General features: G+C 41.2%; 1 protein-coding gene, 1 long non-coding RNA gene and 3 pseudogenes across 2 annotated transcripts; 2 read left to right on the forward strand and 3 right to left on the reverse strand.

Annotated features, from left to right (window-relative positions):
* Positions 1 to 210: 210 nt before the first annotated feature.
* On the forward strand, positions 211 to 5,565 carry LOC136501395 (disease resistance protein RPM1-like; annotated as a pseudogene).
* On the reverse strand, positions 2,446 to 6,114 carry LOC136501396 (uncharacterized). The gene is made up of 2 exons (XR_010770255.1): positions 5,670 to 6,114; positions 2,446 to 2,645 (listed from the first exon to the last, which is right to left on the reverse strand). It is a non-coding gene; the product is annotated as an uncharacterized lncRNA (long non-coding RNA).
* Positions 6,115 to 7,800: 1,686 nt separating this feature from the next.
* Positions 7,801 to 9,176, reverse strand: LOC136499429 (uncharacterized). The gene is made up of 3 exons (XM_066495087.1): positions 8,726 to 9,176; positions 8,371 to 8,423; positions 7,801 to 8,178 (listed from the first exon to the last, which is right to left on the reverse strand). Exons 1-3 carry the CDS (start codon positions 9,174 to 9,176, stop codon positions 7,801 to 7,803), a joined length of 882 nt encoding a protein of 293 aa, XP_066351184.1.
* A 2,309-nt stretch (positions 9,177 to 11,485) lies between these two features.
* Positions 11,486 to 17,591, reverse strand: LOC136502212 (uncharacterized; annotated as a pseudogene).
* A 4,897-nt stretch (positions 17,592 to 22,488) lies between these two features.
* LOC136499125 (uncharacterized) lies at positions 22,489 to 23,846 on the forward strand (annotated as a pseudogene).
* Positions 23,847 to 24,289: the final 443 nt, after the last annotated feature.

Genomic DNA, 24,289 nt, shown 5'->3' on the forward strand with positions numbered 1-24,289 from the left:
AATATTTAATCATTGACTAATTAGGTTTAAAACGTTCGTCTCGTAATTTTCAATCAAACTATGTAATTAGGTTTTTTTCGTCTACATTTAATATTCCATACACATATCGTAAGATTCGATGTGATAGCTACTGTAACATTTTTTTTTTTAAGTTGGGGTGGCAACTAAACACGCGCATAGCAAAGATGTACAAAGGGACATGAACGGCAAAGGCGAAGAGGGGTCGAGCAAATTACTCTGAAACGGTATTCCTCTCTGCCGTTCTTCCTCATCTACAACTACTCTCTTGCATCGTACCCAGATCCATTGGTTCTAGTGTCTTCTAGGACCTTCTAGTATCTTCCTCCTATGATCGATGCCCCTTGCTTGCTGCCCATCTTGAACTCTTTTCCTCTCAGGATGTATCAGGACAAGTAATCAGTGCTTGCTTTTGCTGGTGGCTAACATTTTGACTAGACATTGAAGGTTCGTTTCTCATCGCCTCTCCATCCTGCTTCCACTTCACTTCTGGTTTTCGTAACAGATAAATAATGGCTTGCTACCCATTTTTGCAGCAAGCAAACATGTGATGCTTATTCAGGTTCAGACAGAGAATTTCTCAAAAGCTGAATCTGCTGCTCTGTTCCAAGGGAAGAAACTGGTACTATTTTTACCTACACTGTTTTTCCATTTTAAGAAAAATAGCATGGATCTTTGGCAACTTACATGATTCTTCTCTTCCTCCTGACATCGGGAATGACAGATAGAGTGTTCACTGATTCATCCTTCTGCCTCTTCCTATTCATCTTCTTTCTCCAACAAGCGCACCTATTCAACTACCGCAACTACTCCAAAAGTATCCACAGATCTCCAAGCCTTAAGGTATTAGCAGATCTGACCTCGAAGGACTAGCTCTACTTTCATTACATCTTGCAAATTTGTTACTACTTGCTGGCTTGCTGCTCTAAAAAATACAATAGATTCAATGTACAAGAAACTGGTACCTATGAGTTATGACCGAACGTTGACTTTTTCCAGCAAGCCTCAAAGTATTTCAAATGGTTTTAGCATATTAGACTTCAAAAGGACTCAAAGTATTTCAAATGGTTTTAGCAGATTAGACTTCAAAAGGACTCTCTCTCTCTCTGCGAATAAAAAGGACTAGCTCTCTTCTGCATTACATCTTGCAAAATAGTTACAATTTGTTATTCAGTACGAGATTTGTTTTATTCATGTAGATTTGATGCGCAAGGAATAGTATTGGTGCTAAAGAGTGAACTTTGACTTCCGCTAAAATATCCAGGTCGATCACATAAGAAGAGATGGCAGAGATTGCTGTTCTTCTTGTCCTGAAAAAGATTGCCATAGCTCTGGCAGGAGAGACCCTAAGTTTTGCTAAACCTTTGCTTGCTAAGAAATCTGAGTTGGTAGCAGCACTCCCAGATGACATGAAACTGATTAGTAATGAGCTTGAGCTTATTCGGGCATTTCTTAAGGAAATTGGCCGTAAGGGATGGAAAGGTGAAGTAATAGAAACATGGATAGGACAAGTCCGAAGACTGGCTTATGATATGGAAGACACTGTAGATCATTTTATTTATGTAGTTGGTAAACACAATCAGATAGGATCATGGTGGGATTACATGAAGAAAATAGCCAAGAAACCTCAACGTCTGTTTTCACTAGATGAAATTGCTAGTGAAATTAAGAGAATAAAGCAAGAGCTTAAACAACTATCTGAAAGTAGAGACCGCTGGACTAAACCCTTAGATGGTGGGACCGATATACCCGCAGGAAGCTATGAAACTGAAAAAGAAATATATCTTCCTGGACATGATTACTCAATCAGTGACGAGGAGCTTGCGGGAATTGATAAAAATAAGCAAACCTTGATTAGTTCATTATCAATTGAAGATCCATCACTTCGGATCATTGCTGTCTGGGGTATGGGTGGCATTGGAAAAAGCACTCTTGTCAACAATGTGTACAAAAATGAAGGGTCCAACTTTGATTGCCGTGCATGGGTTTCTATCTCTCAGTCATATAAACTAGAAGATGTATGGAAGAAAATGCTGACAGATCTCGTCGGGAAAGATAAGAAAGCATTTGATCCTGGAACAATGGATAGTGCAGAACTAAGAGTGCAATTGATAAAAACTCTAGATAAAAAACGGTACTTGATCATACTGGATGATGTCTGGGCGGCTGATGTTCTTTTCAGAATTAAAGAGGTTCTTGTAGATAATGGCCTTGGAAGTAGAGTAATAATCACAACAAGAATTGAGGAGGTAGCTTCAATAGCTGAGGATAGTTGTAAGATTAAAGTAGAACCTCTTGGTGACCATGATTCCTGGCATGTATTTTGTAGGAAGGCATTTCCGAAAGTTGAAAATCATATCTGCCCTCCAGAGTTACTTCAGTGTGGTAAAAACATTGTGGAGAAATGTGATGGTTTGCCATTAGCCCTTGTGGCAATAGGAAGCATATTGTCGCTAAGACCGAAGAATGTTGATGAGTGGAAGCTATTTTATGATCAGCTTATTTGGGAGCTACACAGCAATGAGAACCTTAATCACGTGGAGAAAATCATAAATCTAAGCTATAAATACCTACCAGACTATTTGAAGAACTGCTTCCTGTATTGTGCTATGTTTCCAGAAGATTATCTGATACACAGAAAGAGATTGATTAGATTGTGGATAGCTGAAGGATTTATTGAACAAAAAGGGACATGCAGCTTAGAAGACATTGCTGAAAGTTATCTTAGAGAACTTGTACGACGGAGCATGCTTCACGTTGCACAGAGAAACAGCTTTGGTAGGATTAAATGTATTCGTATGCATGATCTTGTGCGTGAACTAGCCATTTTCCAATCTAAAAGAGAGGGTTTCAGTACAATTTATGATGGAAATAATGAAGCAATGCTAGTGGGATCAGATTCTCGAAGAGTGGCTGTGCTCCAATGCAGCAAGGGCATTCCATCAAACATTGATGCATCCAGGCTTCGCACCTTCATAACGTTTGACACCAGCAGGGCATCATCTTTGTGGTATTCTTCTATTTCCTCCAAACCAAAGTACCTCACAGTATTAGACTTATCAGGCTTGCCTATTGAGACCATTCCTAGTTCAATTGGGGAGCTATTCAACCTTAGGCTTTTGTGCCTCGATGACACCAAAGTGAAATAACTCCCTAAATCTATTACAAAGCTTCAAAACTTACAAACATTGAGTATTGAGAATGCGCAGTTAGTGAAGTTCCCAGAAGGGTTTTCAAAACTGAAGAAATTGCGACATCTTCTAGTTTCACGGTTGCATGATGTAACTTACAACAGTTTCAAAATTTGGGAAGCTATGGAACCATTTAAGGGCTTGTGGAGTTTGATCGAACTGCAAACTCTGTGGACCATTAAAGCAAGTGAAGTATTTGTTGCAAAACTTGGAAATTTATCCCAGCTGAGAAGCCTTGTAATTTGTGATGTAAGGAGTAATTACTGTGCACAATTGTGTGGCTCTTTGTCAAAGATGTGCCAGCTGTCGGGATTAATGATAGAAGCATGCAACGAAGATGAGCTGCTACAGCTGGATGATTTGACATTTCCAAATCCCCTTCAAATCCTTCGTTTGGTTGGACGATTGTCAGAAGGAACTTTGACAGCGCCCTTTTTCTTAAATCACGGAAATGGGCTTCTTAGGCTAATGCTACATTACAGTCAGCTTTCAGAAAGTTCAGTACCACACCTCTCTAAATTGTCAAACTTGACTGAGTTATCTCTTGTACGGGCATACACCGGCCAAGAATTATACTTCCAAGCAGACTGGTTCCTGAATTTAAAGGAACTTTACTTGAAGAATTTGCCCCATCTCAATCAAATACGCATACAGAAGGGAGCTTTGGCCAGCCTTGAACATCTAAACATGCATTGCCTCCCGGAGCTACGAGAGATTCCAGTTGGTTTCAGATATCTCGAGTCCCTAAATACAGTAACTTTTGTTGATATGCATCCTGATTTTGCAAGCAGCATTCAACCATACACATACGGGACAACGGCATAAAGCAAGTGAAAGCTTCTCAACCTACAGATTAAACTTTCTTCATGTCTTTTCTAAGGTTTGTAAGCTTTATTATTTGGCGTTAGATGGCTTTTAACACCACTTACTTGTTTTTTTTTTAATTTGGATGTTTTCTTGTGTAGAGCTACAACTGTAAAGTCTCGTTGCAATTAATGGAGATTCCCCTCACTAAATACTCCCTCCAGTCACAAAAATATGTTCCCGATAAGATTTGGCCAAACCTTAAAAACTACGAACATCAATAACTTTTAAGTCTTTTTGTTTGGCGACATGGATGATATATGTGCAGATTTGTAACTAATGGTGTATGCAACTGTGGTAACTAAAATGTGGCTTTGTTAGCATCTAGGTCTTCGTTAGAGATGCTTATATCTACCTGCCGTAATGACCAGTTCGTGGAGTGGCCACTTAGGATATACTGTGCAACCACAAGACTATGGATCTGGTCTTAACTAATTACTTGAGTTTGTCTAATTTGATAGCAGCTTACAATACACTAGAGGGGGGTTCTAGGTTTTAAGAATGATGCTCAGCCTGCCTTTGGTTGACGTCTTGATGATTGTATGCCTACAGGGTACTCGTCCTTAGGAGGATGGTATCATTCACCTAGATTGAAGGCTGCATCTTATTAAACGTTTCCTAAAAAGTCTCGTAGTGAAACCCAGCCATCTTGGAAACCTTGAAAATGTGAAATGGGAGTAATGAACCCTCATAAATAGGAATCACAACTTGTGGGTAACGTGCATAATACTTGACATGAAAAAGTCATGCCCGTAGGTGCAAGACAATGTAATAAAGAAAAAAAAAGGCTTTGTATGCATAGTCATCTGAAGTACAATATCCAAGTCAAACTATCATTCTAATTCAGTATTATTAACACATAATTGCAGATCGACTCAGAAGGAGGAGAATATTCACTACCATTCACTAAAAAAATGGTTTTTGGCATTGCTGATTGGAAACATGATTGATAAAGTATAAGCAAATTGGTCACTAATCACTAGGCAAAAATGATAAATCAGCACCATATCAAAGCATTGACAATTGGTATCACCTTTTGCAATATGATTTGTCTGTGGGTCTACGGTTACCTTATGGCTGCCGCCAATTGGCAGGAAGTAGGGTGGGTGCATTGGCGAACGGTTCATGATGGGTGTATTGAGCTTGGGCATTACTGTGGAGAGGAAATGCAGCACTAGAACTAGAAGCTGTTGCATTGACGTTGTTAGGGCATGGCATGTCATCCAGGTACCTAGGATCCAAACTTTGAGCAGAAAGCAGCACAGGCACTGGCACCAAGAAAGAGGAACAGCAGGCGCCAAGCAACATCAGGCCCGGTTAATAAGATGAAATAGCAGAACTCAACGTTGTTGCAATACACTGTTATGTATTTATCTGTAATAATGTTGCTTCGGTAATTATTCGGAACCATTTCGAACTGAGAATGTTTCAGTCTGTATACGAAGCATTTGGCAATAACATTTCAGAGTATGTATGTACTGAGCATTTCATAACATTTTCCAGTATTCCAGGACAACCTGATCTGACGACATCGAGAACACAACTTATTTAGGGCACTAAAAACGCATGGAAAAATAATGGAATTGGAATCCATACCTTTAGCAGGCGTGACCAGGCCATTGGCCTCCGTCAGGAGGGCATCCAGCTCCACAAGTGGCGAGACGATTCCAGGACATGGAGCCGCAAAGCTCGCTGCCGATGGATCCGAAGGTGCCTACAAGTCGACAACCAACACGGACCACGCCGTGGACTCGAATCGATCCGCCGCGGGCGCCGACTCAGCCGGGGGCTTGAACAACTGCTGTAGCAATTCCGCCGCCGGCGTCTCCGCTGGGGCTGCATTGCTGCAAGACGCTGTTACAGAACTGAATGAAGAACTCGAGATCGCTAGTAATCGGTGGGATTGGATAGATAATCGGACAACGGCCGCGGCCGCAGCCGCCTCCGCCACCGCCGGTAAGGTGCGCGGTCGGTTGAGTTCAGGTTCGCGTATCCAGTAGTTCGAGTTCTTCTCTCGGCTCCCAGACCGCCCATTCGGACGGGTTAACGGGCCCCGCAGGGTCCCTTCTAATTACTTACCATATGTTTCAATCGTTCATTTCAAATGTTTCATTAGCTGTTTCTAAAAAAAAAAATATTTTAGCTGTTTTTTCAGACATATGTTGTAAGTATGCTTATTTAGATGTAGCATATGTTTCACACATACGTTGAAAAAGTAAGTTCCAAATATTTCAGCGGTTTCGGTGTTATGTTGCAATAAGTGTTTTCATATTGCAAGTTGCAAGTGTTTTATCTAGATGTTTCATATGTTTCACACACATGTTGCAAGTGTATGTTACAAATATTTCATCTGTTTCAGACATATGTTGCATTCAAGTTTTTCATGTCGTAAGTGTTTCGTGTTTTGGAGGTATGTTCAGAGAGTGATGGGCATGACCTGGGCGTTAGGGGAAGGGGTGCAGCGAGGTGGGGGCCGACGGATAGGGCGTGCGGCACGCCTGATGTCCTGTGGACGGAGCGTGCTCGTCCTCACTCATCCCAGCTCCTGGGTCTTACCCGCGCAGAGAGAGAGGAGGGGGTTAGGGGGGGGGGGGGGAGCGGCGAGCACGGGGCGAGGCGAGACGAATGGGGGGTACCATGCGTGGCGGGATGAGGCAGACGAGGAAGAACTGTAGCAATACAGTGGGAGTGTGGCGTGTTTCTGCTGAGCTGTTCGGTACCGTTCGATGAAATTCCATTGAACGAATGGGCGTCAGAAATTTCCGTGTCAATATCTTTTTGAAGAACCAAAAGAATCGGATACATATATATATTCCTCACTTTAGTCCCTTAGCCTTTACGCAATACAATATAAACATCATCAACGATTCCCCTCCTTTTTGCTGCAAGTTGGGAGCTCCCGGACCGCCCATTCGGACGGGTTAGCGGGCCCTGCAGGTCCCTTCTAATTACTTGACCCACTCTGGAACGTTGCATGCAGTCGTTGGTTCCAAATGTTTCATTTCCTGTTTTTCAAAAAAAAATGTTTTATTTGCTTTTTTAGACGTACGTTACAAATATGCTTATTTAGATGCAGTATATGTTTCACACATATATTGCAACAGTATATTATAAATATTTCAGCTGTTTTGGTCTTATATTATAATAAGTGTTTTCATGTTGCAAGTTGGAAGTGTTTTATCTAGATGTTTCATATATTTCACACACATGTTCGTCGCGCCACCCGTGAGGAACCGCTCTGGATAGAATTCGTCAGGGTCTGACCATATCTTGTGTATGTCCGTTATGACACTCGCTGGATGCTGTCGGTGGATGCCGGTGTTCGAGCTATCGCCGCGTCCATGGCAATGACATCGCGTTAGTGAGATACTATTTGTGCAATATTTAATTAAATAAAAAATACATTGTATGTGTTGGTGATGTTCTGTTACCTTGCCTATGTGTTAGAACCTCAAATATAATATTCTTTACAAAAGTTCCATCCACTATTAGGGTCTTCTTATTCTTATGTTTTTTATTTGACGTATTCTTATTTTTTTCTCTCGGCATTCTTTTTAGCATTTTTCTTCTCCATCTTTTTGACATCCTCCTGTGCATCCGCATCAGGCGGGAGGGTAAGGATCTTAATATTCGTTCTTGACGTGGCTCTAGACATCGCAACGTACAACTGACCGTGAGAGAACACCGGTGCGGGCAGGTACATACCCACGTACAGGATAGTTTGGCTCTATGACTTGCTGACCGTCATGACAAAGCTCAGCCTGATAGGAAATTGCTTTCTATTAAACTGGAACGGGAACATCTCGTCATCGAACGGGCATAACGATATTCGAGGAAGGAATACCCGCTTCCCAACATGCTGCCCCACCACGATTTTCGTATCAATTGTATTTCTTCGAAACCCCCGCACCACCAGCCTTGTACCATTGCATAGCCCATTGGCAAGGTCAATATTCCTAAGCAATATGACAGGACACCCGAGCTTGAGCTTCAAGACGTGTGGAGGCAGCCCGTTGGGGGTCGGACTGTTAAGGAACTCCGATGGATAGTAGTTATATGGATCATCTACCACAGAGTCAAAATTGTGATACACCGTCTCTCCGTCCTAGAACATATCAATCATTTTCATATTGATCATGTCAACCCAATCGTTACGTGTAGATAAAATCGCTCTGGTGGTGATGTAGTCTTTGTCGCCGTGTTTGCATTTAGATCTGGAAAGATGATACCGATCAATCTATGAAGATCTTTGTCGTCATCGCTAGAGTACGGGACAGATCTCATCTAGAATACGTACATTGCCATCTTCGTTAACCTCTTTTGTTCCACCACCAATGCGCAATAGATAATCTGCAAACCACGGGTCACTCTGAGCCCTCATGTTGCGGATGAGCTTCAGGTGCACATGGATTCCCAAAGATACGACCTTCATAGAGAAGCACCGACTATTTGAGCCCTGGATCCTTTCCGCACAACAGGGAGGACCTGTCTGAAATCCCCACCAAGGACAATAGTCTTCCCACCAAACGGTAGGTCTGATCGGCCCATTATATCCCATAGGCTGTTGTCTAGTGCTTCCACATTTTGCCTCTTTGTCATAGATGCCTCGTCCCAAATTATGAGAGCTGCTTGCTACAACCACTTGGCAGTACCATTCTGTTTTGTGAAGCTACAGCAACCACCCTCTTCAACAGTGAGGGGTATCTTGAAACGCGAGTGGGTCCTCCTCCAGCTTGGCATTATGGATGCTGCGACTCCAGATGTAGCTGTAGCCACGGCAAGCTTGTCCTGGCTACGTAGTTTTGCGAGAAGTGCCCTATACAAAAAGGTCTTTCCCATCCCGCTAGGTTCATCCACAAAGAACAACCCACCTTGTTTGCTGTAGACAACGACCATTATCTCATCGTAGGTAGACCTTTGCTCAGCATTGAGTGAGTCGCACAATAGCACATCTTCGGGATTCTGCTCGATGCTAGCTTCCTCAAATATTTCACGAGGAATATGGCTAGCATCGTCGTATGAGTGATCAATATCTAGAAGAGGAAATGACCTTATGTCCTTCCCCATAGACTGCAGCATGTTTCTAATATCTATCAAAACCATCTGTTACACCAAATCCAGGGATGGATTATTGCGGCTGTAGTCCTTTGACATTGCATCGTAGTGTTTTTTTTCACAACCACATCACATCATTTGGCTCGCAGAATACTAATATTGTTGCAAATAGCCTTCGTAGAGAGGAAGGCATCTGGAAGAAAGTAGCTTCACTTAGACATTCATCCAATGTATTGTCTTCTTCGATTAGACCCCTCCTTTCTGCAGCTTCACAGAACAAAGGCAGTGGCACGCCATCAAATGTCCTAAGGTGTTTGTATGAGGTAGCACCAGCAACATTGTTTAAGAGAACATGAAGAAAGTAGTGTTCTCCCTCAGCAGGATGGGCCGAGATGACTTTGCCAACTTGGAAAATGGAGTTTTTCCTTTTCTGCCAGAATTTACCATCAGACTGCTAGGTAAAATGCTCCGGGAAGTTTCGATACAAGATTCGGCGGGCTTCCTCATGCATCCTATTTGCCTCAAAGTATGCTGTCAGCATTGACTATTCTACACCTGGCCTATTAATGATCCGTTCGACCTTGTCCCATTTACGAAATGCCACCATGTGCATGTCAGGTAGATGAAGTTGCAGCTACTGTACTGGTGGATGGTTATTGCTCAAGTCAAAGCCATATATCCTCCACAGTGCTTCTGGAGGCGTCACCTACCGGGCATCTCTATACTACTTGATCTCATCAACGTTGTCTTTCTCGTCTGCTTTGTCGGTCTCCCTCATCACCACCAATGCCCTACCATGTCCCTTGTATATGTACTTGAACAGATACTTTACTGATTTGATGCTCCCACAGGCCTCAACATTTATATGGCAGCTGAAGGTATGTAGTAGGCAAGGGTTGTGAGGAACGACCCATTGATTGTCCAGGTAATGGCCTCGAACTTTTTGCATATGGCCGTCATTGCGTCGCCGATAGATGGAGTACGAATCCTTTTCCTATGACATGGCCTCACAGAATGGGCACGGATAACGGTTTTTTCATGACCCGTGGCCCACCGTGCACGGACAGTATGGATTAAGCATCCCACAAGGACCATGCATCATATGCTTCGTGACCATCTTGTATAGCTCAGGTTACTTTTTCTTGTTTGGTAGCTCTGTAGTGATGATCATGTCATATTGCTCGGGACATGTGAGTTTGTACTTCCGTTCCATTATTAGCTAGAAGTGTGCATGCGACAAGCCCCTCTTCTAGAACTCTACTACATATACGTCGGCCTTCACCTTCCCAAGTACGTCTTTCTCTATCAACATTTTTCTCATCACCTCTAACTTTGCTCTGAAGACTCGTGTGACGAGATCTAGGCGGTCCTATGGTGTCTGGCATGGATAAAGTTCATTCTTGATCTCATCCCAGTTTGGGTTGCACGTCATTATGAGGAAGATATCAGGTTTACCGTACTTTCACACCAGAGCCATTGCATCCATGTACCGACGCCTCATATCACAGGGTCCTCCGATGAATGACGAAGACAGGACAGTACGCTTTTCGACATTCTCAGCAGATCCTTCACCCGAATGCATGTTGTCCACCAGGCCTTGGTATAGGTCAGCCCTCAAAGTATCTTGATTGTTCCTCATGTAATCTAAACGCAAGCTCTCAATCTTGATGTAGGTGTCGACGGCGAATTGCTGGAAAAGACGCTGGCTATAAGTATTGGATTACATATCCCTGGCCGCATCTAGAACTTGTAGCAGTAGTAGTCATGCACGAAGACACATGTATTCACAACAGGTTCTACAGGGAGACATTGTTTGAATTAGTATCATGAGTTAGCAAAAAAGAGTTTATATTGCATTATTGAAAAGAGTTCAAGTTACCTCCATCATCATCGCCACCATTCTCAGCAAGCTTTTTACGGATTGCTCGAGCTCGATCAACTTGAGCCATAGTCACACCCACTTTTGGAATGCAGTTGTGCCACCTGAGCTCACCCATTGGAAAGAACACCGGGTATGACAGTGGGTCGTAGCATGCATTATATGAGTGGATGCCTTGTATAGACCGATCCTTCCCTTGCAGGAGAACACTATGCTTGAATTGGCCATGACGCTCACTCCCCTCAACCCAGACGGCGGCCACCTCTGATGTCAATGGCATGTTATATATTCTCTGGTCAAGCCGCTGGTCAAGGTTCAACTCGACCCGGTAATCCTCGAGGTTTCCAACGTGTCCCATACTCCTTAGTTGCTAAGAGTAGGGATTCCCATTAAAGATACTAACCAATTGCTCTATAACTTCTCTGTCTTTTTTGGGTGCATTGCTCACAGCACTTGCTCATCCGATGCTCGAGGGATGGATCATCGTCATAAAAATAAAGCTCGAGGTGTCTCTTTTCGACACCCTCCTCTTTATCAAATGATCGTATGTTATGGTAAATTTGGCCATGGGCACGGAATGTGTAGACACCACAGATTTGCATGTTAGTGGTCACACGATCTAGGTGGCAGTATAGAGAAGTGGCCGTTGAAATATCTAATGTTTGTACGAAAGTGCCTAGCATTAGCGTCCGAGCTTGACCACAACCTCATGATCTCTGGTGGTGTCTCAGGAGTTGAAAGATGAATCTTTCCACCCCGACAACAGAACCCGGGTGGTTCACCCTCGAATTTCTTTGCGTTGTAGTGCTCGTAGTTCGGCACCGACGGTAGCATGTGCGACTCTGACGGGACATTAGCGTAAACCCTGTCATATGGATCTGGGACATTAGGCTCACTGTTCTCTTGCTCATCTATGTTGAGATCTAGCTCGATGTCGGTTCCCTCCTCGTCGTCTTCTAACAAAATGTTGATGTGTTACGCATTGAAAGAAAGTTTGTGAAAAATTTGTTTTGACTATTACACGGTGTACCTTGTCTGGTGAAAAAGTACGCCACATCCTCTTCCTTGTCCTCCTCAAATATCACATCCTCATCATAGTCTGTGCAACACGGCCACATATATGATGAGAGAAACATAATGGCATACAAAAAGAACAAAAATGGATAAATTTAATAAAGAAAATACCATCCTCGACCATAGAGTCTGGTGTATCAGCTTGTGCACCGTTTGGAGGTATTGAAGAGGTACCATCAACTATAGACGGTTGTGTCTGTTTACCTATGCAATTATTAGGTAGTGGAACTGGAGTTTTCTGGGTGACACCACCTGTAGTAACAAAAGGTATGAATTTTTAGAATAGAAGAGCGAAGGTGAAAGTACCGATAATATATACTGATCAAGGCTAATTACCATTGTAAACCACACTCGGTTGAGTCGGGTCGTTCGAATCATTGCACTTTCCATCTGCACACCCTCTAGCCCTTCTTCTAATGTTTGTTTCAAAAGCCCGATTGCGATGGGATAGAAGGACATTTCTCTCTTCAGTGGTCACTCGATGCCTATGTATGGTCTATGCCGTAGCCATTTCTGGGGTTTGGACTTCTAGATTTTGAATTACAGATGGCGCGATGTCAACAATTGTGCCCCTCGATTCGGGTATTTTCATATCGTGTGAAGGCGTTTTAGGAGATTGAGGTGAAGAAGGAAAAATAAGCTGAGGGTTAAAGTGAGGGCTCTCCATGGCTAATGAGTCCGGATGCAAATTATTGGCTCGATGTTCTCTCACCATCCTATTATAGTTTTTCTTCATCTCTTTTTGCTTCTCCTTCTTCTCGTGTGTAGTCATTTGCAGTTTTCTTGCTGCATTTTTTGTCGCATACAAGTCACGCCGCCTCTTGTTTATTAGCGCCTTTTGTTTAGGAGATAGTGCAGCTCGTCGTGCTCTATCTAATTCACACTTACGCTCTTTTGGACATGTGACAATATTGTCGATGGAATTGGATGCATTTGTAGAAGGGCACATATTGCAAGAACATTAATTCCTTATTACATTGTCATGAATGACATTTGGGTTGCCCAATACATTTTTTTTCTCAAATAGATAACATTAATGAAAAAACAATGTACCTGGGTTTAGATCAGATGATGCATCAGTCAAGTCAATTATGCCACTTTGATCTATACATCTATCGAAGTAGTCATCTACATATATATAATAACATGATATTAACCTTGGCCTCGGCATCATACAAACACAATAAAAAAATAACTAGTATTAGGAACAAAAGAAACCAAAATGGTACATGTGTTATCTTTATCAAATCTGCATGAGTTCGTATGAGTTGTTTCGATGTAGCCAGTCACTATCTTAATAGCCATCAGTGTTTTTCATGGTTGATTCAACTCTAACTGGTACAACATAATTACACAATAAATAAGCAAACCAATGACTGATGCAAGTAGGTGTTATCATTCATACACAGCAAAAAAAAGTTTTCTTAATTTGCAAAGTTTTAGTCCATCCGATTTTTTCTTAATTTGCACAAAACTTTTAGCTCAATGTATATACATTTACAACATATACATCACTATACATTAAATAAACTAAAAAATGGTAATACTGAATTTAGAAACGGAAAATCAGAATATGGTGGACCTCTCGACCTAGCAGCTAGTGCAGTTTCCGCCTTTCTTAGAAGATACTTTTCTCTACGTTTTTTATTTTTTTCATCCCTTTCTTCTTGAGTCATTGTTGCATGTCGTGCTTTTTCTCTTTCCCTTTTACGCTGCGCATGTTCATCAACTTGCGCTTGTGAATTTGATGTTGTCTGACCAGCTATTTGTAAATAAGTTGATAGATATATACTTAATCACCACAAATAATACAAGTGAAAGCGTCTATGGACATGTGTATAAACAATTACCTCCATTGATGGTGTTTGTCAAGTCTACAAATGGTGTACGACCTTCATTATTTTGCATAGGTTCCATTATGATGAAACTGAACACAAAATTAATCCCTAGTTTTAATCAAAAAATAATCTCTGAAAGTGGTCGAAGTTAGCAGGCATAATACATATTCAGGTCAGACAACAAGACTTGGTTCCGAAACAAAGTAATTAACAAACTGCACTATTTAAAAATTCAACAGGAAATGCTCTAACTAGTGTAATTATGAACTAAGCAGCTATTGAAGTGCCTGAACCGTGATTTGAGTATCTTGCTGGGTTTCAACTAACTGAGATTAATCAGTTCAGAATAGACCAATTCCCTAAGCTTTCTACTGTTGCTAGAATCTTGGAGAATGAAAGAGTGAATTAAAAGGCCTTTCAAGATGATAACCATTAGAACATATTATCAACAAGCATTCTAAAAATACACATGCCTATGGTATGTAGTGTTTAGTTCTTTATTTTTTTATGCAAGACCATTAGAATGTCTTGAGTGTTTCTATAGCTTGTGAATCTTTTATACAAAAGAAATGAACAAGAAAACACTAATCCACAATGAGCAAGACTGGTAGAAAATGAGAAAAAAATTGAGGATCTAAACAACACCATAGATTTCAAACCTACCCATCCCCAAGCATAGAAAAGCATGGCTGAATCTTTTGTTTTTTAGAGGTGGTTGCAACAGCCAGGGCAGATGAGGTATATTAACAACTACTAATTTGCCAGTGATCACAACTTTAGATTAAAATCAATTTCAGCAGAGAAGACTTATTGCAGTCAATTTTGCATATTTTTTTATCTGAAGATATTCATCTCAGTCATAGCGTTACTTGCTCCTAACTGGATTTTGATAGAAAAAATGGAGGCCTCAATAAAAAAATGAAAGCTAGAGAAGCAACTTGAATACTACAAGGAACGAAACAAAAGGTTGAAACAAGGAAGAAGAGTCAATTTTAGATTGGCATTCAGATGTTCGGAGAGCACTGCCAACGATGACTAAGTAACTAACAAAGGATGTACCAAAGACTAAAAACTATTAAAGTCGTCTACAACAAACAAATTAAATTAATTCATAGCTATACATGTATGGAGTGGATTGTATAAGCAAAAGTTCAGAATAGATATGCTGACTCTGGTAGTCTGAATGGCAGATGGCTCTGTTTTTTAGAATCATGTTCGTATGGACAAAGGAGTAGTGCATTCTCAAACATATAAATTGCTCATGAAGCTAAGCAATTACACAAGTACACAGGAAACTTTGCCTTGCCTGTGGGCCCCGGCGGTGTAGATGACTTTCTGGAGGTGGGCAGCAGCGAACTGGTTACTAGATCTACAGGTAAAGAAAGCAAATTTGAAACGTTCCCCTTGGTGAAATCTGAAGGCAATGGATACTAATCTGAAGGCAATGTATATTAATCTAAAGGCACATGACAAATAGCTTGTCAATTTTCCTTGTTTTTCAAAGCCTTTTGTTGATGATATATATTAATATCTGCATTGCACTTTTACTATTTCAGATATAAAAAGGGCAATTGATGATATTGAAACAATCACAGCAAAAACAGGAAATGCACATATCTAAAACATGGTCATGTGCCCCTTTGTTATAGGATTAAGCATATCAGGTGAGGTTAGAGGATTAAGCATATCAGGTGAGGTTAATCAATAGAGAATGCTTTGCTTTCCTGAGAAGAAATTTACAGGTCGACAAAGGATTATTTGCAGCAAAGCAAAGATAATTTAAACTAACACACAAAAAATTTACTAAATCGGGTCTAGATGCTAGAAGTCATGCATGCTATGTTTGAGAAGTTAGTCTGCATGCTATGTTTCACACCAAAGGTTAAAATGTTACACAAATAAGTAAAGGAGAAGATTAGAGAAGTTAGTCCGCTAAAACCATCCCCTTAATTAGATTGATGGGATGCTATATTATTTGGGGGCAAAATTGATCCTTGGAGAGAAAAAGACCAACTATTGCTATTTTTCTATCACTGTTCTTATCTTGTGAGGCAGGATAAATGAAATAAACATACTCCGTTCTAATCTCCATGACGACGGTTAATACACAAAAGAAATAAATGTAGAGGGAACGGAATATCCAAAGAAGCATGCTTGTGAATGTTTTTTACCTACATGCTTGTGAAGAGGGCTTTGAGAATAGAGAAGTGACATATATTAGCTTGTCCTAAATGTCATATAATTACAAACAAAGGGTGTACTTAGCTAGAAATATATAGTTAGTTCCTTTCACTAAAGGAAGTACCAAGGAAGAATGACCTAGAAATATGCACCGGACTATAACACCCTATGGTAATACATTATTTCTGGAAAATAATAGATCATTATAGTACAGTAGTGAATCAAAGACACATCAACGAAACAAACATTTCTAGGTCGACCAAAAATAGAGTTTTAAGCCTCTAGCACATTTCAGTCCTCTTAGCAGCAGGTCAGCCAAAAATGGAGTTTTAAGCCTCTAGCACATTTCAGTCCTCTAGCAGCAGAAAATACACATCAACAGCAACCTATTTTCCATTACATCTTCATTGAATTATGCTGCACTACAACTTAAGGAAGCTCAACCATAACTGCAAAATCAGATTGCATTTAAACCCTATATGTATATCGTAGTCCTAGACCCCAAACGATGACCTCCTAATTTCTAAGAATGCATCCCAATCCTATTCCCATCTTGGTATTTGGTCACTACTAGAACAACGCCCTTCAGATATAAGCTGCTCAAACTTTCCGGTGAGTACAGCTTCATAAGACATAAGAGCTGATGAACTGAATCACATGGCCCTTAAGATATGATTACATGAAAATTTAGGTGGTTTGCATATGATGCATGACATATTGATCCTTTAATAGATCTAAAATGGTCCATCTTGTTACGATACAAATATCTCATGGCTAGACACAAAGGTCTCTTATTTTAGTGCTAGATTGAGTTTTCTTCACCAGGTTGTTACTAAAGGGCACATACCAACACAGAAGGCAGTATATCCACGTTGACAATTTTATCATCACGTGAAGCAGAATCTACCACCTGCCCTGATTTGGACTTTTGGTGGGTAACCATCAGGGATCAGTAGTGCAAATGAGAAGCAAACATTTAGTAGGGCAGTAAGCAATCAACCATAGACAGGCCATGGAACTGTTACTTAGTCGTAGGGTTGAATGGATTTAGTAACTGCATGAGAAAATATTTTCAGCTAATGCACCAATATACTGAATTTGGAACTGTTACTTAGCGACAGGAACGGTTACATAGGTAGGTTTGCTCTAGACAAATATACTGAATTGTTAAAAAATCATATAGGTCAATCTTATTTTACATTCAGTGCATTAGGTACTGATCAGTTTCAGAAACCAGTTTCTAAGTTGAGCTGACTGGGCATGGTAATCTATAGAATAATATAGACCAAACTGCTAATGTATTGCAAGTCTACTAGTAAAACCATTTTAGACAACAAAAATGGTAAACTAAAACATTTGTGATGCCTTGAACATCAACATTGATCTCATACAGTAAACCCAAGTGCTTAGTTGTTATGCCCTAAGTGATGAAGTGAATGATGATAGTTATACAATTTTTTCATGGAAGGATAGTTTCATATAGCAACTAAGCTTGCAGTAATTGAAGCTGAGAGAGTACCTTATCAGAAGGACATAACTTGCTACGGGTTAATCCCTCAGAAACACAGCAAAAATTAGCAGTTAAAAGGAATCACACATCTGGAATGGTCAACCAAAAACTCTGTGTCAAGCGATATACAGAAATAATCCTCTTAAGAAGCAGTGCAAAGAAATGTACACAATACTTGAATCCTCATGATAACCTTTGAAAGGGATTGAAGTTAGCAGGCATAATACATGTACACACATGTAATTAGATCAAAGCTAGGTAGGGTTTGGGTGCTCGGTTTCGCACAGCAGGAAGGGAAGAGAAGGGATTGGCAACCTGGTGGTGCTCCTCTCATGACGGGAGGGAGGTGAAAGTGCGGTAGGAGCGGAGGATTTGGCAGCACAGCAGGGCCGACGAAGACACGAGCCGGATCGGGGGAGGGATGCGCAGGCGCCCTCCCGACTTCTGCTGCCGCGGGTCTTCGTCGCCGGTGAAGGGCCCGATGAAGATCTGGCGATGTAGATGCGGGCAAGCCGGATCAGGGACGCAGATACGGATACCGATGTGGATGCTGGTGGTCGGCGAGAACCAGGAGCCGGGAGCGACGGCGTGGCGGCGGTCCGGCTCCCTGGTCACGTGGGGGTCGCAGGTGTTGGTGAGGGCGGTCGGCGGAGGGGTGCTGCGGGGAGTATTGGAGGAGAGCGGGGAGGAGATCGCACGGGCGGGCGTGGGCGGCGGTGGAGCGGCCAGCTGCGAGCGGGCGCGTGCGGCGGCGGTGCGGTGAGGGCGATGATGGGCGGGGGTGGATGCGTAGCCGTGCAGATGAATCACGGGAGCGATCCTTCCTTCTTAAATCACGGGAGCGGGGATTGAGCGGCACTGGGTGGCTGCGGGTGAGGATGAATCGGGGAACCGAAGGGGAGGGGGTTCGGTCGGAAGTTGGGAAAGGTGGAGGGGAAGAGAAATCAGCCGCAAGCTTCCAAAAATCAAAATGGAGGAGCCACCACGAGCTGCTGGGCTGGGAAAATTAAAGAAATCATGTACGTGAAGGAAGAGCTAACCAGTTTCCGCAAGCGTCTTTCATCTCGCGCTTAGCAATAGCAAGGGCCACCGCGACGAGCTCGACCTGCATCTGCGGATTGGGAAGCGCCGTAGCTCTTGCCGGCGTTGGAGACGAGGACAAGCCGTCGGCCTGGAGAACAGTGCGTAGAGAAAGAGGAGCTGTGAGATATTTATCGCGCGGGCAGGCCAGCGGCAGGAGAAAAGGACGCCGCCGCTGCCGGCGAGGTGTTTTTTTTTTCTTGCCTTTCCTTTGTTTCTCCCCGGAGTTTACTCATGCATGGAAGAAGTATTAAATAATGACTAAAAAATAACTAATTCCACGGTTCATGACTAATTTATAAATCTTTTAAGCCTAATAAGTCTATGATTTGATAACATAGTTTTACAGTACATATGTACTAATGACGGATTAATTAGGCTTAATAAATTCATCAAGCGGATTACTAACGGATTCTGGCTCGTTCGACTTACCTTATAATCCGTACTATTCAGCTTGTTTTTCAGTTGGAACATTATTTTTCTCGCACAACAATTCAGCCAGAACAGTATTTTTCAACCAATTCAGCCAAGTTTCTCTGTAATTTTTATTTTTTTATTAGTATCCAAACATCCATACGACACCCCGGTAATATTCGATGTGACATCCTAAAACTTTATACACTTGATTTAAACAAGGCCTAAATCTATTTATCACCCGAGTGATTCTCGAGGTCATCTCACTCGATTTATTAATAGTTCTGTTCGCTTATGTTTATTCAAAATTATATTTTAGCTATAAGATAATATTTTTTTCTAACAATATTTCAGCATGAGTATTAGCCTAAACTAAATTTCAGCTTCAGCAAACTGGACTATCTACTGTCCGATCTCTCTAGTACGGCCTTGTTTAGATTGCAAGTTTTTCACTCTCTCTATCACATCAAATCTTTGGACACATGCATGGAGTATTAAATATAGATAAAAAATAACTAATTACACAGTTTGATTGTAAATTACGAGACAAATCTTTTGAGCCTAGTTAGACATGATTGAACAATAATTGTCAAATACAAACAAAAATGCTAGAGTGCCGAATATTGATTTCTAACCTAATCTCCATCTAAACAAGACCTACGTTTGGATTTGCATTCTCCTGCGCCGCAGGGCCGTAGCTGGCTAGTGGCCGCGCGGTGGGAGGCAGGCTCAGCAGCACAGGCACAGCACCCCGGTCACACTGCCCACCTCGACCCCTGTGCCTGTTGCCTAGTACTAGTACGTATAGTAGGCAGGCTGAGCAGCACAGAACCGGCCACATCTGCCCACCTCCGCCTTTGTGCCTGCCTTTGTGCCTGTTGAATTAGTTAGCATGGTTGGTTTTTCGATTATGGCTGATGCTGATTTATTATGAGAGAAAAATAATGTATCATGACTAATAAGCTCTGACTAAAATCAACAAGCAAACAGGCTGAGTACCCACTAGACCCTACCATGGATGTGTATACAGTGGCGGAGCTCGACAGTGAAATAAGAGGGGCCTATCAGTACTAATTTCTTACTAATTCTGTTTTAAATTATAGTTCGTTTGACTTTTTTAATCCTAAGTTTGACCACTCGTCTTATTCAAAAATTTATGCTAAATATCACTTATTTTGTTGTCATTTGCTTTATTAATAAAAAAATCTTGAAGAATGACTTAAATTTGACTATGTTTGCACAAATTTTATGAATAAGACGAGCGATCAAACTTAGAGTCAAAAAAAGTCAAACGAATTATAATTTGAAATGAATGACTTACTATACATACTTGTTATTAATTTTAATCACCAGTTTAATAGCTACTTAATGGAATTTTCAATCAGCAAGGAGGGGCCATGACCCTCTTTGACCTGCATGTAGCTCCGCCAATGTGTGTATATGTATATGCAGATTTGTTTCTTCAATAGGCACAGATTAGATATTATTAGACTATATTTTATTATTTCTGTTTTGGTGTAAACTCTGTGTGTAATTGATGTAAATTGTTTATTCGTACCTAGAATGGTCATGATTATTTGAAAAGTTATCTGATTTTTTTTGGCTTTATTTTATTTTATTTTCTGTATATTTTTTTGGTTGTCCTTTGAAAATTTTTAATTTGGTTTTTATAGAAATAATCTGGCTATTTTTTATTTTTTTTATTTTTTTTGTATATTTTATTCGGTTCTCCTTTGATATTTTCTAATTTGGCTTACGTAGAAATAATCTGGCTATTGTTTTTGTTATTTGGATAGCTTTTTTTTTTATCTATTTGGTCTAGATGTAACAGAACCAAACGGAAGCTGGACCGTAAGTGGTATGAGGTATTTTTTTGTGGGATCATGTTTTTAGGAAGAAATAGACTCGTGTTCATCCAACCTTTGAACCCTAGATCTTTATCTCAAATATTAGACTACCCACGGTGTGTTGATGCTTCAAACCTCTGTTTTCGTTTGAGGCTTGACGCCCACACATTGCAGGATGGAGAATTGAAGCATATCGAGGAAAGGTTCATTCATCGATGCCTGTCTTAGGAGAAAAAAAATGTTGCCCCACTTGTAGATTGAGGAGATGACTCCGGCTACTAGATGAGCGAATTAATTGTTGTTCTAACATGCTGTTCTTGCACGATGGTTTCCTCTACAACCAGAGGCGAAGCTAGTGGGTGCAAATGCACCACCCAAAACTTGTGAAAATAATGGTTTTTTTTTCTAAAATTTTACCATATATGCACCACCTATAGCAAGTCTATGCACCCACAAGGCAAGTGCAACATCCTCTAATTTGCTCTAGCCTCACTGCTGGCTGCAGCTCTTTATGAAAATGGAGCACCGGTGTTGACTGAAGCATCGACACACTGTGGCTAGTCTTAGTTTAAGAACTTAAAAAAGTTCTCCTGAGAGGCATCAAGAAACCTGTATGTGACGCACTTCAACGAGGCTAGCTCCTAAGAGCATCACCAAGAGTTTGCTACTTTTTTCTCCTAAAAAGTTATAGTTTGGCAACTCATAAAAAGATATTGGGAGGGAAAAAGATAGTCATCTCCAAGAGTTTCTAATAAATGACATCTAAAAAATCAAATTGAGGCCCACATCAACTTTTTCCGGCTTTTTTTTTATTTTTTGTCACGGGAAACATATCGGCTGCCATACCCTGAGGCCACGATCTCCCTACCGCCACCGCCAAGTCCCAGCCACCACCCAGCCGGCTGCCGCCTCCTTCCAGCCAACGACGCGAGTACTACTACTGCTTCTACACGGCAAGGTGTAGACATCTATCCAGCCAGCGACGTGAGTACTATTCTGCTTCTACGCAACGTGAGTACTATTCAGGGCAACACCTCTCGCTGGCTATGCTGACAAAAACGTCACAGGAAAACAAGTACAGCCCATAGTTTTGTGCCAAGCTAAACGACGAGGAGAAATATTTTAGCCATAATCAACTATCTTAAAGAGCTTTCTGGGTGCCGAATCTATGCCAGTTTGTTTGCAGGTGAGCTGGTAGTATGCTCCTTGACACCTATTATATATCTTTTAGTTTCATCTTATATTGGGATCCATCCTTGGTAATTTGATAGCCCTTTCTAACCTACCAAGGTTCAATTGTTCGTGTGGTGGGTGGCACACCACATTTTGTATAAAAAACTTCAAGAACATCAATTGCAGTATTAACTTTATTACTTGACAGAGTGGTCTGAGACTGTTTGTTTATGTTTCTCAATGCAGAATCAAACAGAGTCAGAGAGTTTTGTCAAGAGAGAGAGAGAGAGAGAGAGTCAGAGAGTCACACCTTAAATTGAAAACAATTGTGCACACTATTCTACTATTCTGCCTCGGTAGAATCATGGCGTTTGGCAAATCTCTGTTGCAAAGAGAATTAGAAGATTCCTCATCAGACGACGATGATTGTCTCATCATGTCAGCAGCTACAATTGTTGAAACATATTCAAATAAAAAAGGAAGACATGGTGGTTCTGTTCTAGGGCATAAAGTTATTTATCGAGATAGAGAAGGCGGACACCAAAGGATGTTTCAAGATTACTTGGCTGATGATCCGACATATGGCCCAGATTTATTCCGTCGGAGGTTTGTGCGCATTCACTTGTGATATGATCACTAGTACGCTAAGTAATTATTCTTACATTTATTTTATTTTTTAATTTCAGGTATAGGATGAGTCGGGACCTTTTCGTACGCATAATGAATGCTGTAGAATCATACGATGATTACTTTGTCCAAAAAAGAAGTGCAGCCAATGTTCTTGGATTAAGTTGCTTTCAGAAAGTCATAGCAGCATTTCGTATGCTAACATATGGAGTTCCAGTTGATGCTACGGATGAGTATGTTCGCATTGGAGAAAGTACCGCAATTGAGAGCCTACGTAGGTTCGTTGTTGCAGTTGTTGATTTATTTGAAGAAGAATACCTGAGATATCCTAATGAGGCTGACACAACACGTTTACTGGCACTCGGTGAGCAAAATGGTTTTCCTGGTATGTTAGGGTCCATCGATTGTATGCATTGGGCGTGGAAGAATTGTCCTGTAGAGTGGCAGGGTCAGTACAAAGGGCATATGGAGGAGCCCACTATTATTTTGGAGGCTGTTGCTTCCAACGATCTTTGGATATGGCATGCCTTTTTTGGAATGCCTGGGTCTCATAATGACATCAATGTGCTTCACCGGTCTCCTTTATTTGCTAAGCTGGCTGAGGGCAGAGCTCCTGAGGTGAATTATACCATAAATGGTCATGATTATACGATGGGTTATTATCTAGCCGATGGTATATACCCATCATGGGCTACTTTAGTGAAGTCCATCTCTCAACCTATGGGGAACAAGAACAAATATTTTGCTAAAGCACAAGAAGCAGCAAGAAATGATGTCGAAAGAGCTTTTGGGGTTCTGCAATCAAGGTTCGCCATTGTTTGAGGAGCAGCTCGTTTATGGGACACGGAGACACTGGGCAACATCATGAAAGCTTGTGTCATTATGCACAATATGATTGTCGAGGATGAGGGAGTCGTTGACCCTACTGAGCGGTTCAATTACGGTGGCCAAAATGTGGAACCTTCTCATGAGAGTAATCGCACCCTCGATGAATTCATTGAAGCGCATAAAAGGATCAGAGACAAGGAAATACACCACCAGTTAAAAGTAGACCTCATCGAGCACCTCTGACAGTATTTCCCTGATAAATATTAAGTTCATAGGACTTCTATGTATTTATTAGCATGAGTACTTTTTCCATTCTCTCAAAATCAGATTATAAACAATTTTCCATTCTCTCAAAATCAGATTTGTGCACTTGTGTCATATAATTTAAAATTTTCTTCTTTCTCAAAATACCATGCAGCCGGCCAGTACCAATCAACATCAGCTCTGCCAGTTCCCTCCTCTTGGCCTTCCACTTCTCTTCATCCTTCAAAATGTTCTAGCACTGCATGAGAGTGAATGTCTTCTCATCGTTCATTCCTTGGAACATAGTTAATGCTTCAGAAACCTGCAAACATATGTGTTTATTAAATATCAACGTGTATGTCTTCTAAGATTACTGAAATAAGAAAAAGAATTACCTTGTCATGAATGGTTTTCCACTTTGATTTCTACGCTCAATCGCATCATAGCAAGCACAATACTTGTTGACA

This window comes from Miscanthus floridulus, chromosome 13 (assembly GCF_019320115.1).
Source record: "Miscanthus floridulus cultivar M001 chromosome 13, ASM1932011v1, whole genome shotgun sequence".
NCBI classification, from domain to species: domain Eukaryota; kingdom Viridiplantae; phylum Streptophyta; class Magnoliopsida; order Poales; family Poaceae; genus Miscanthus; species Miscanthus floridulus.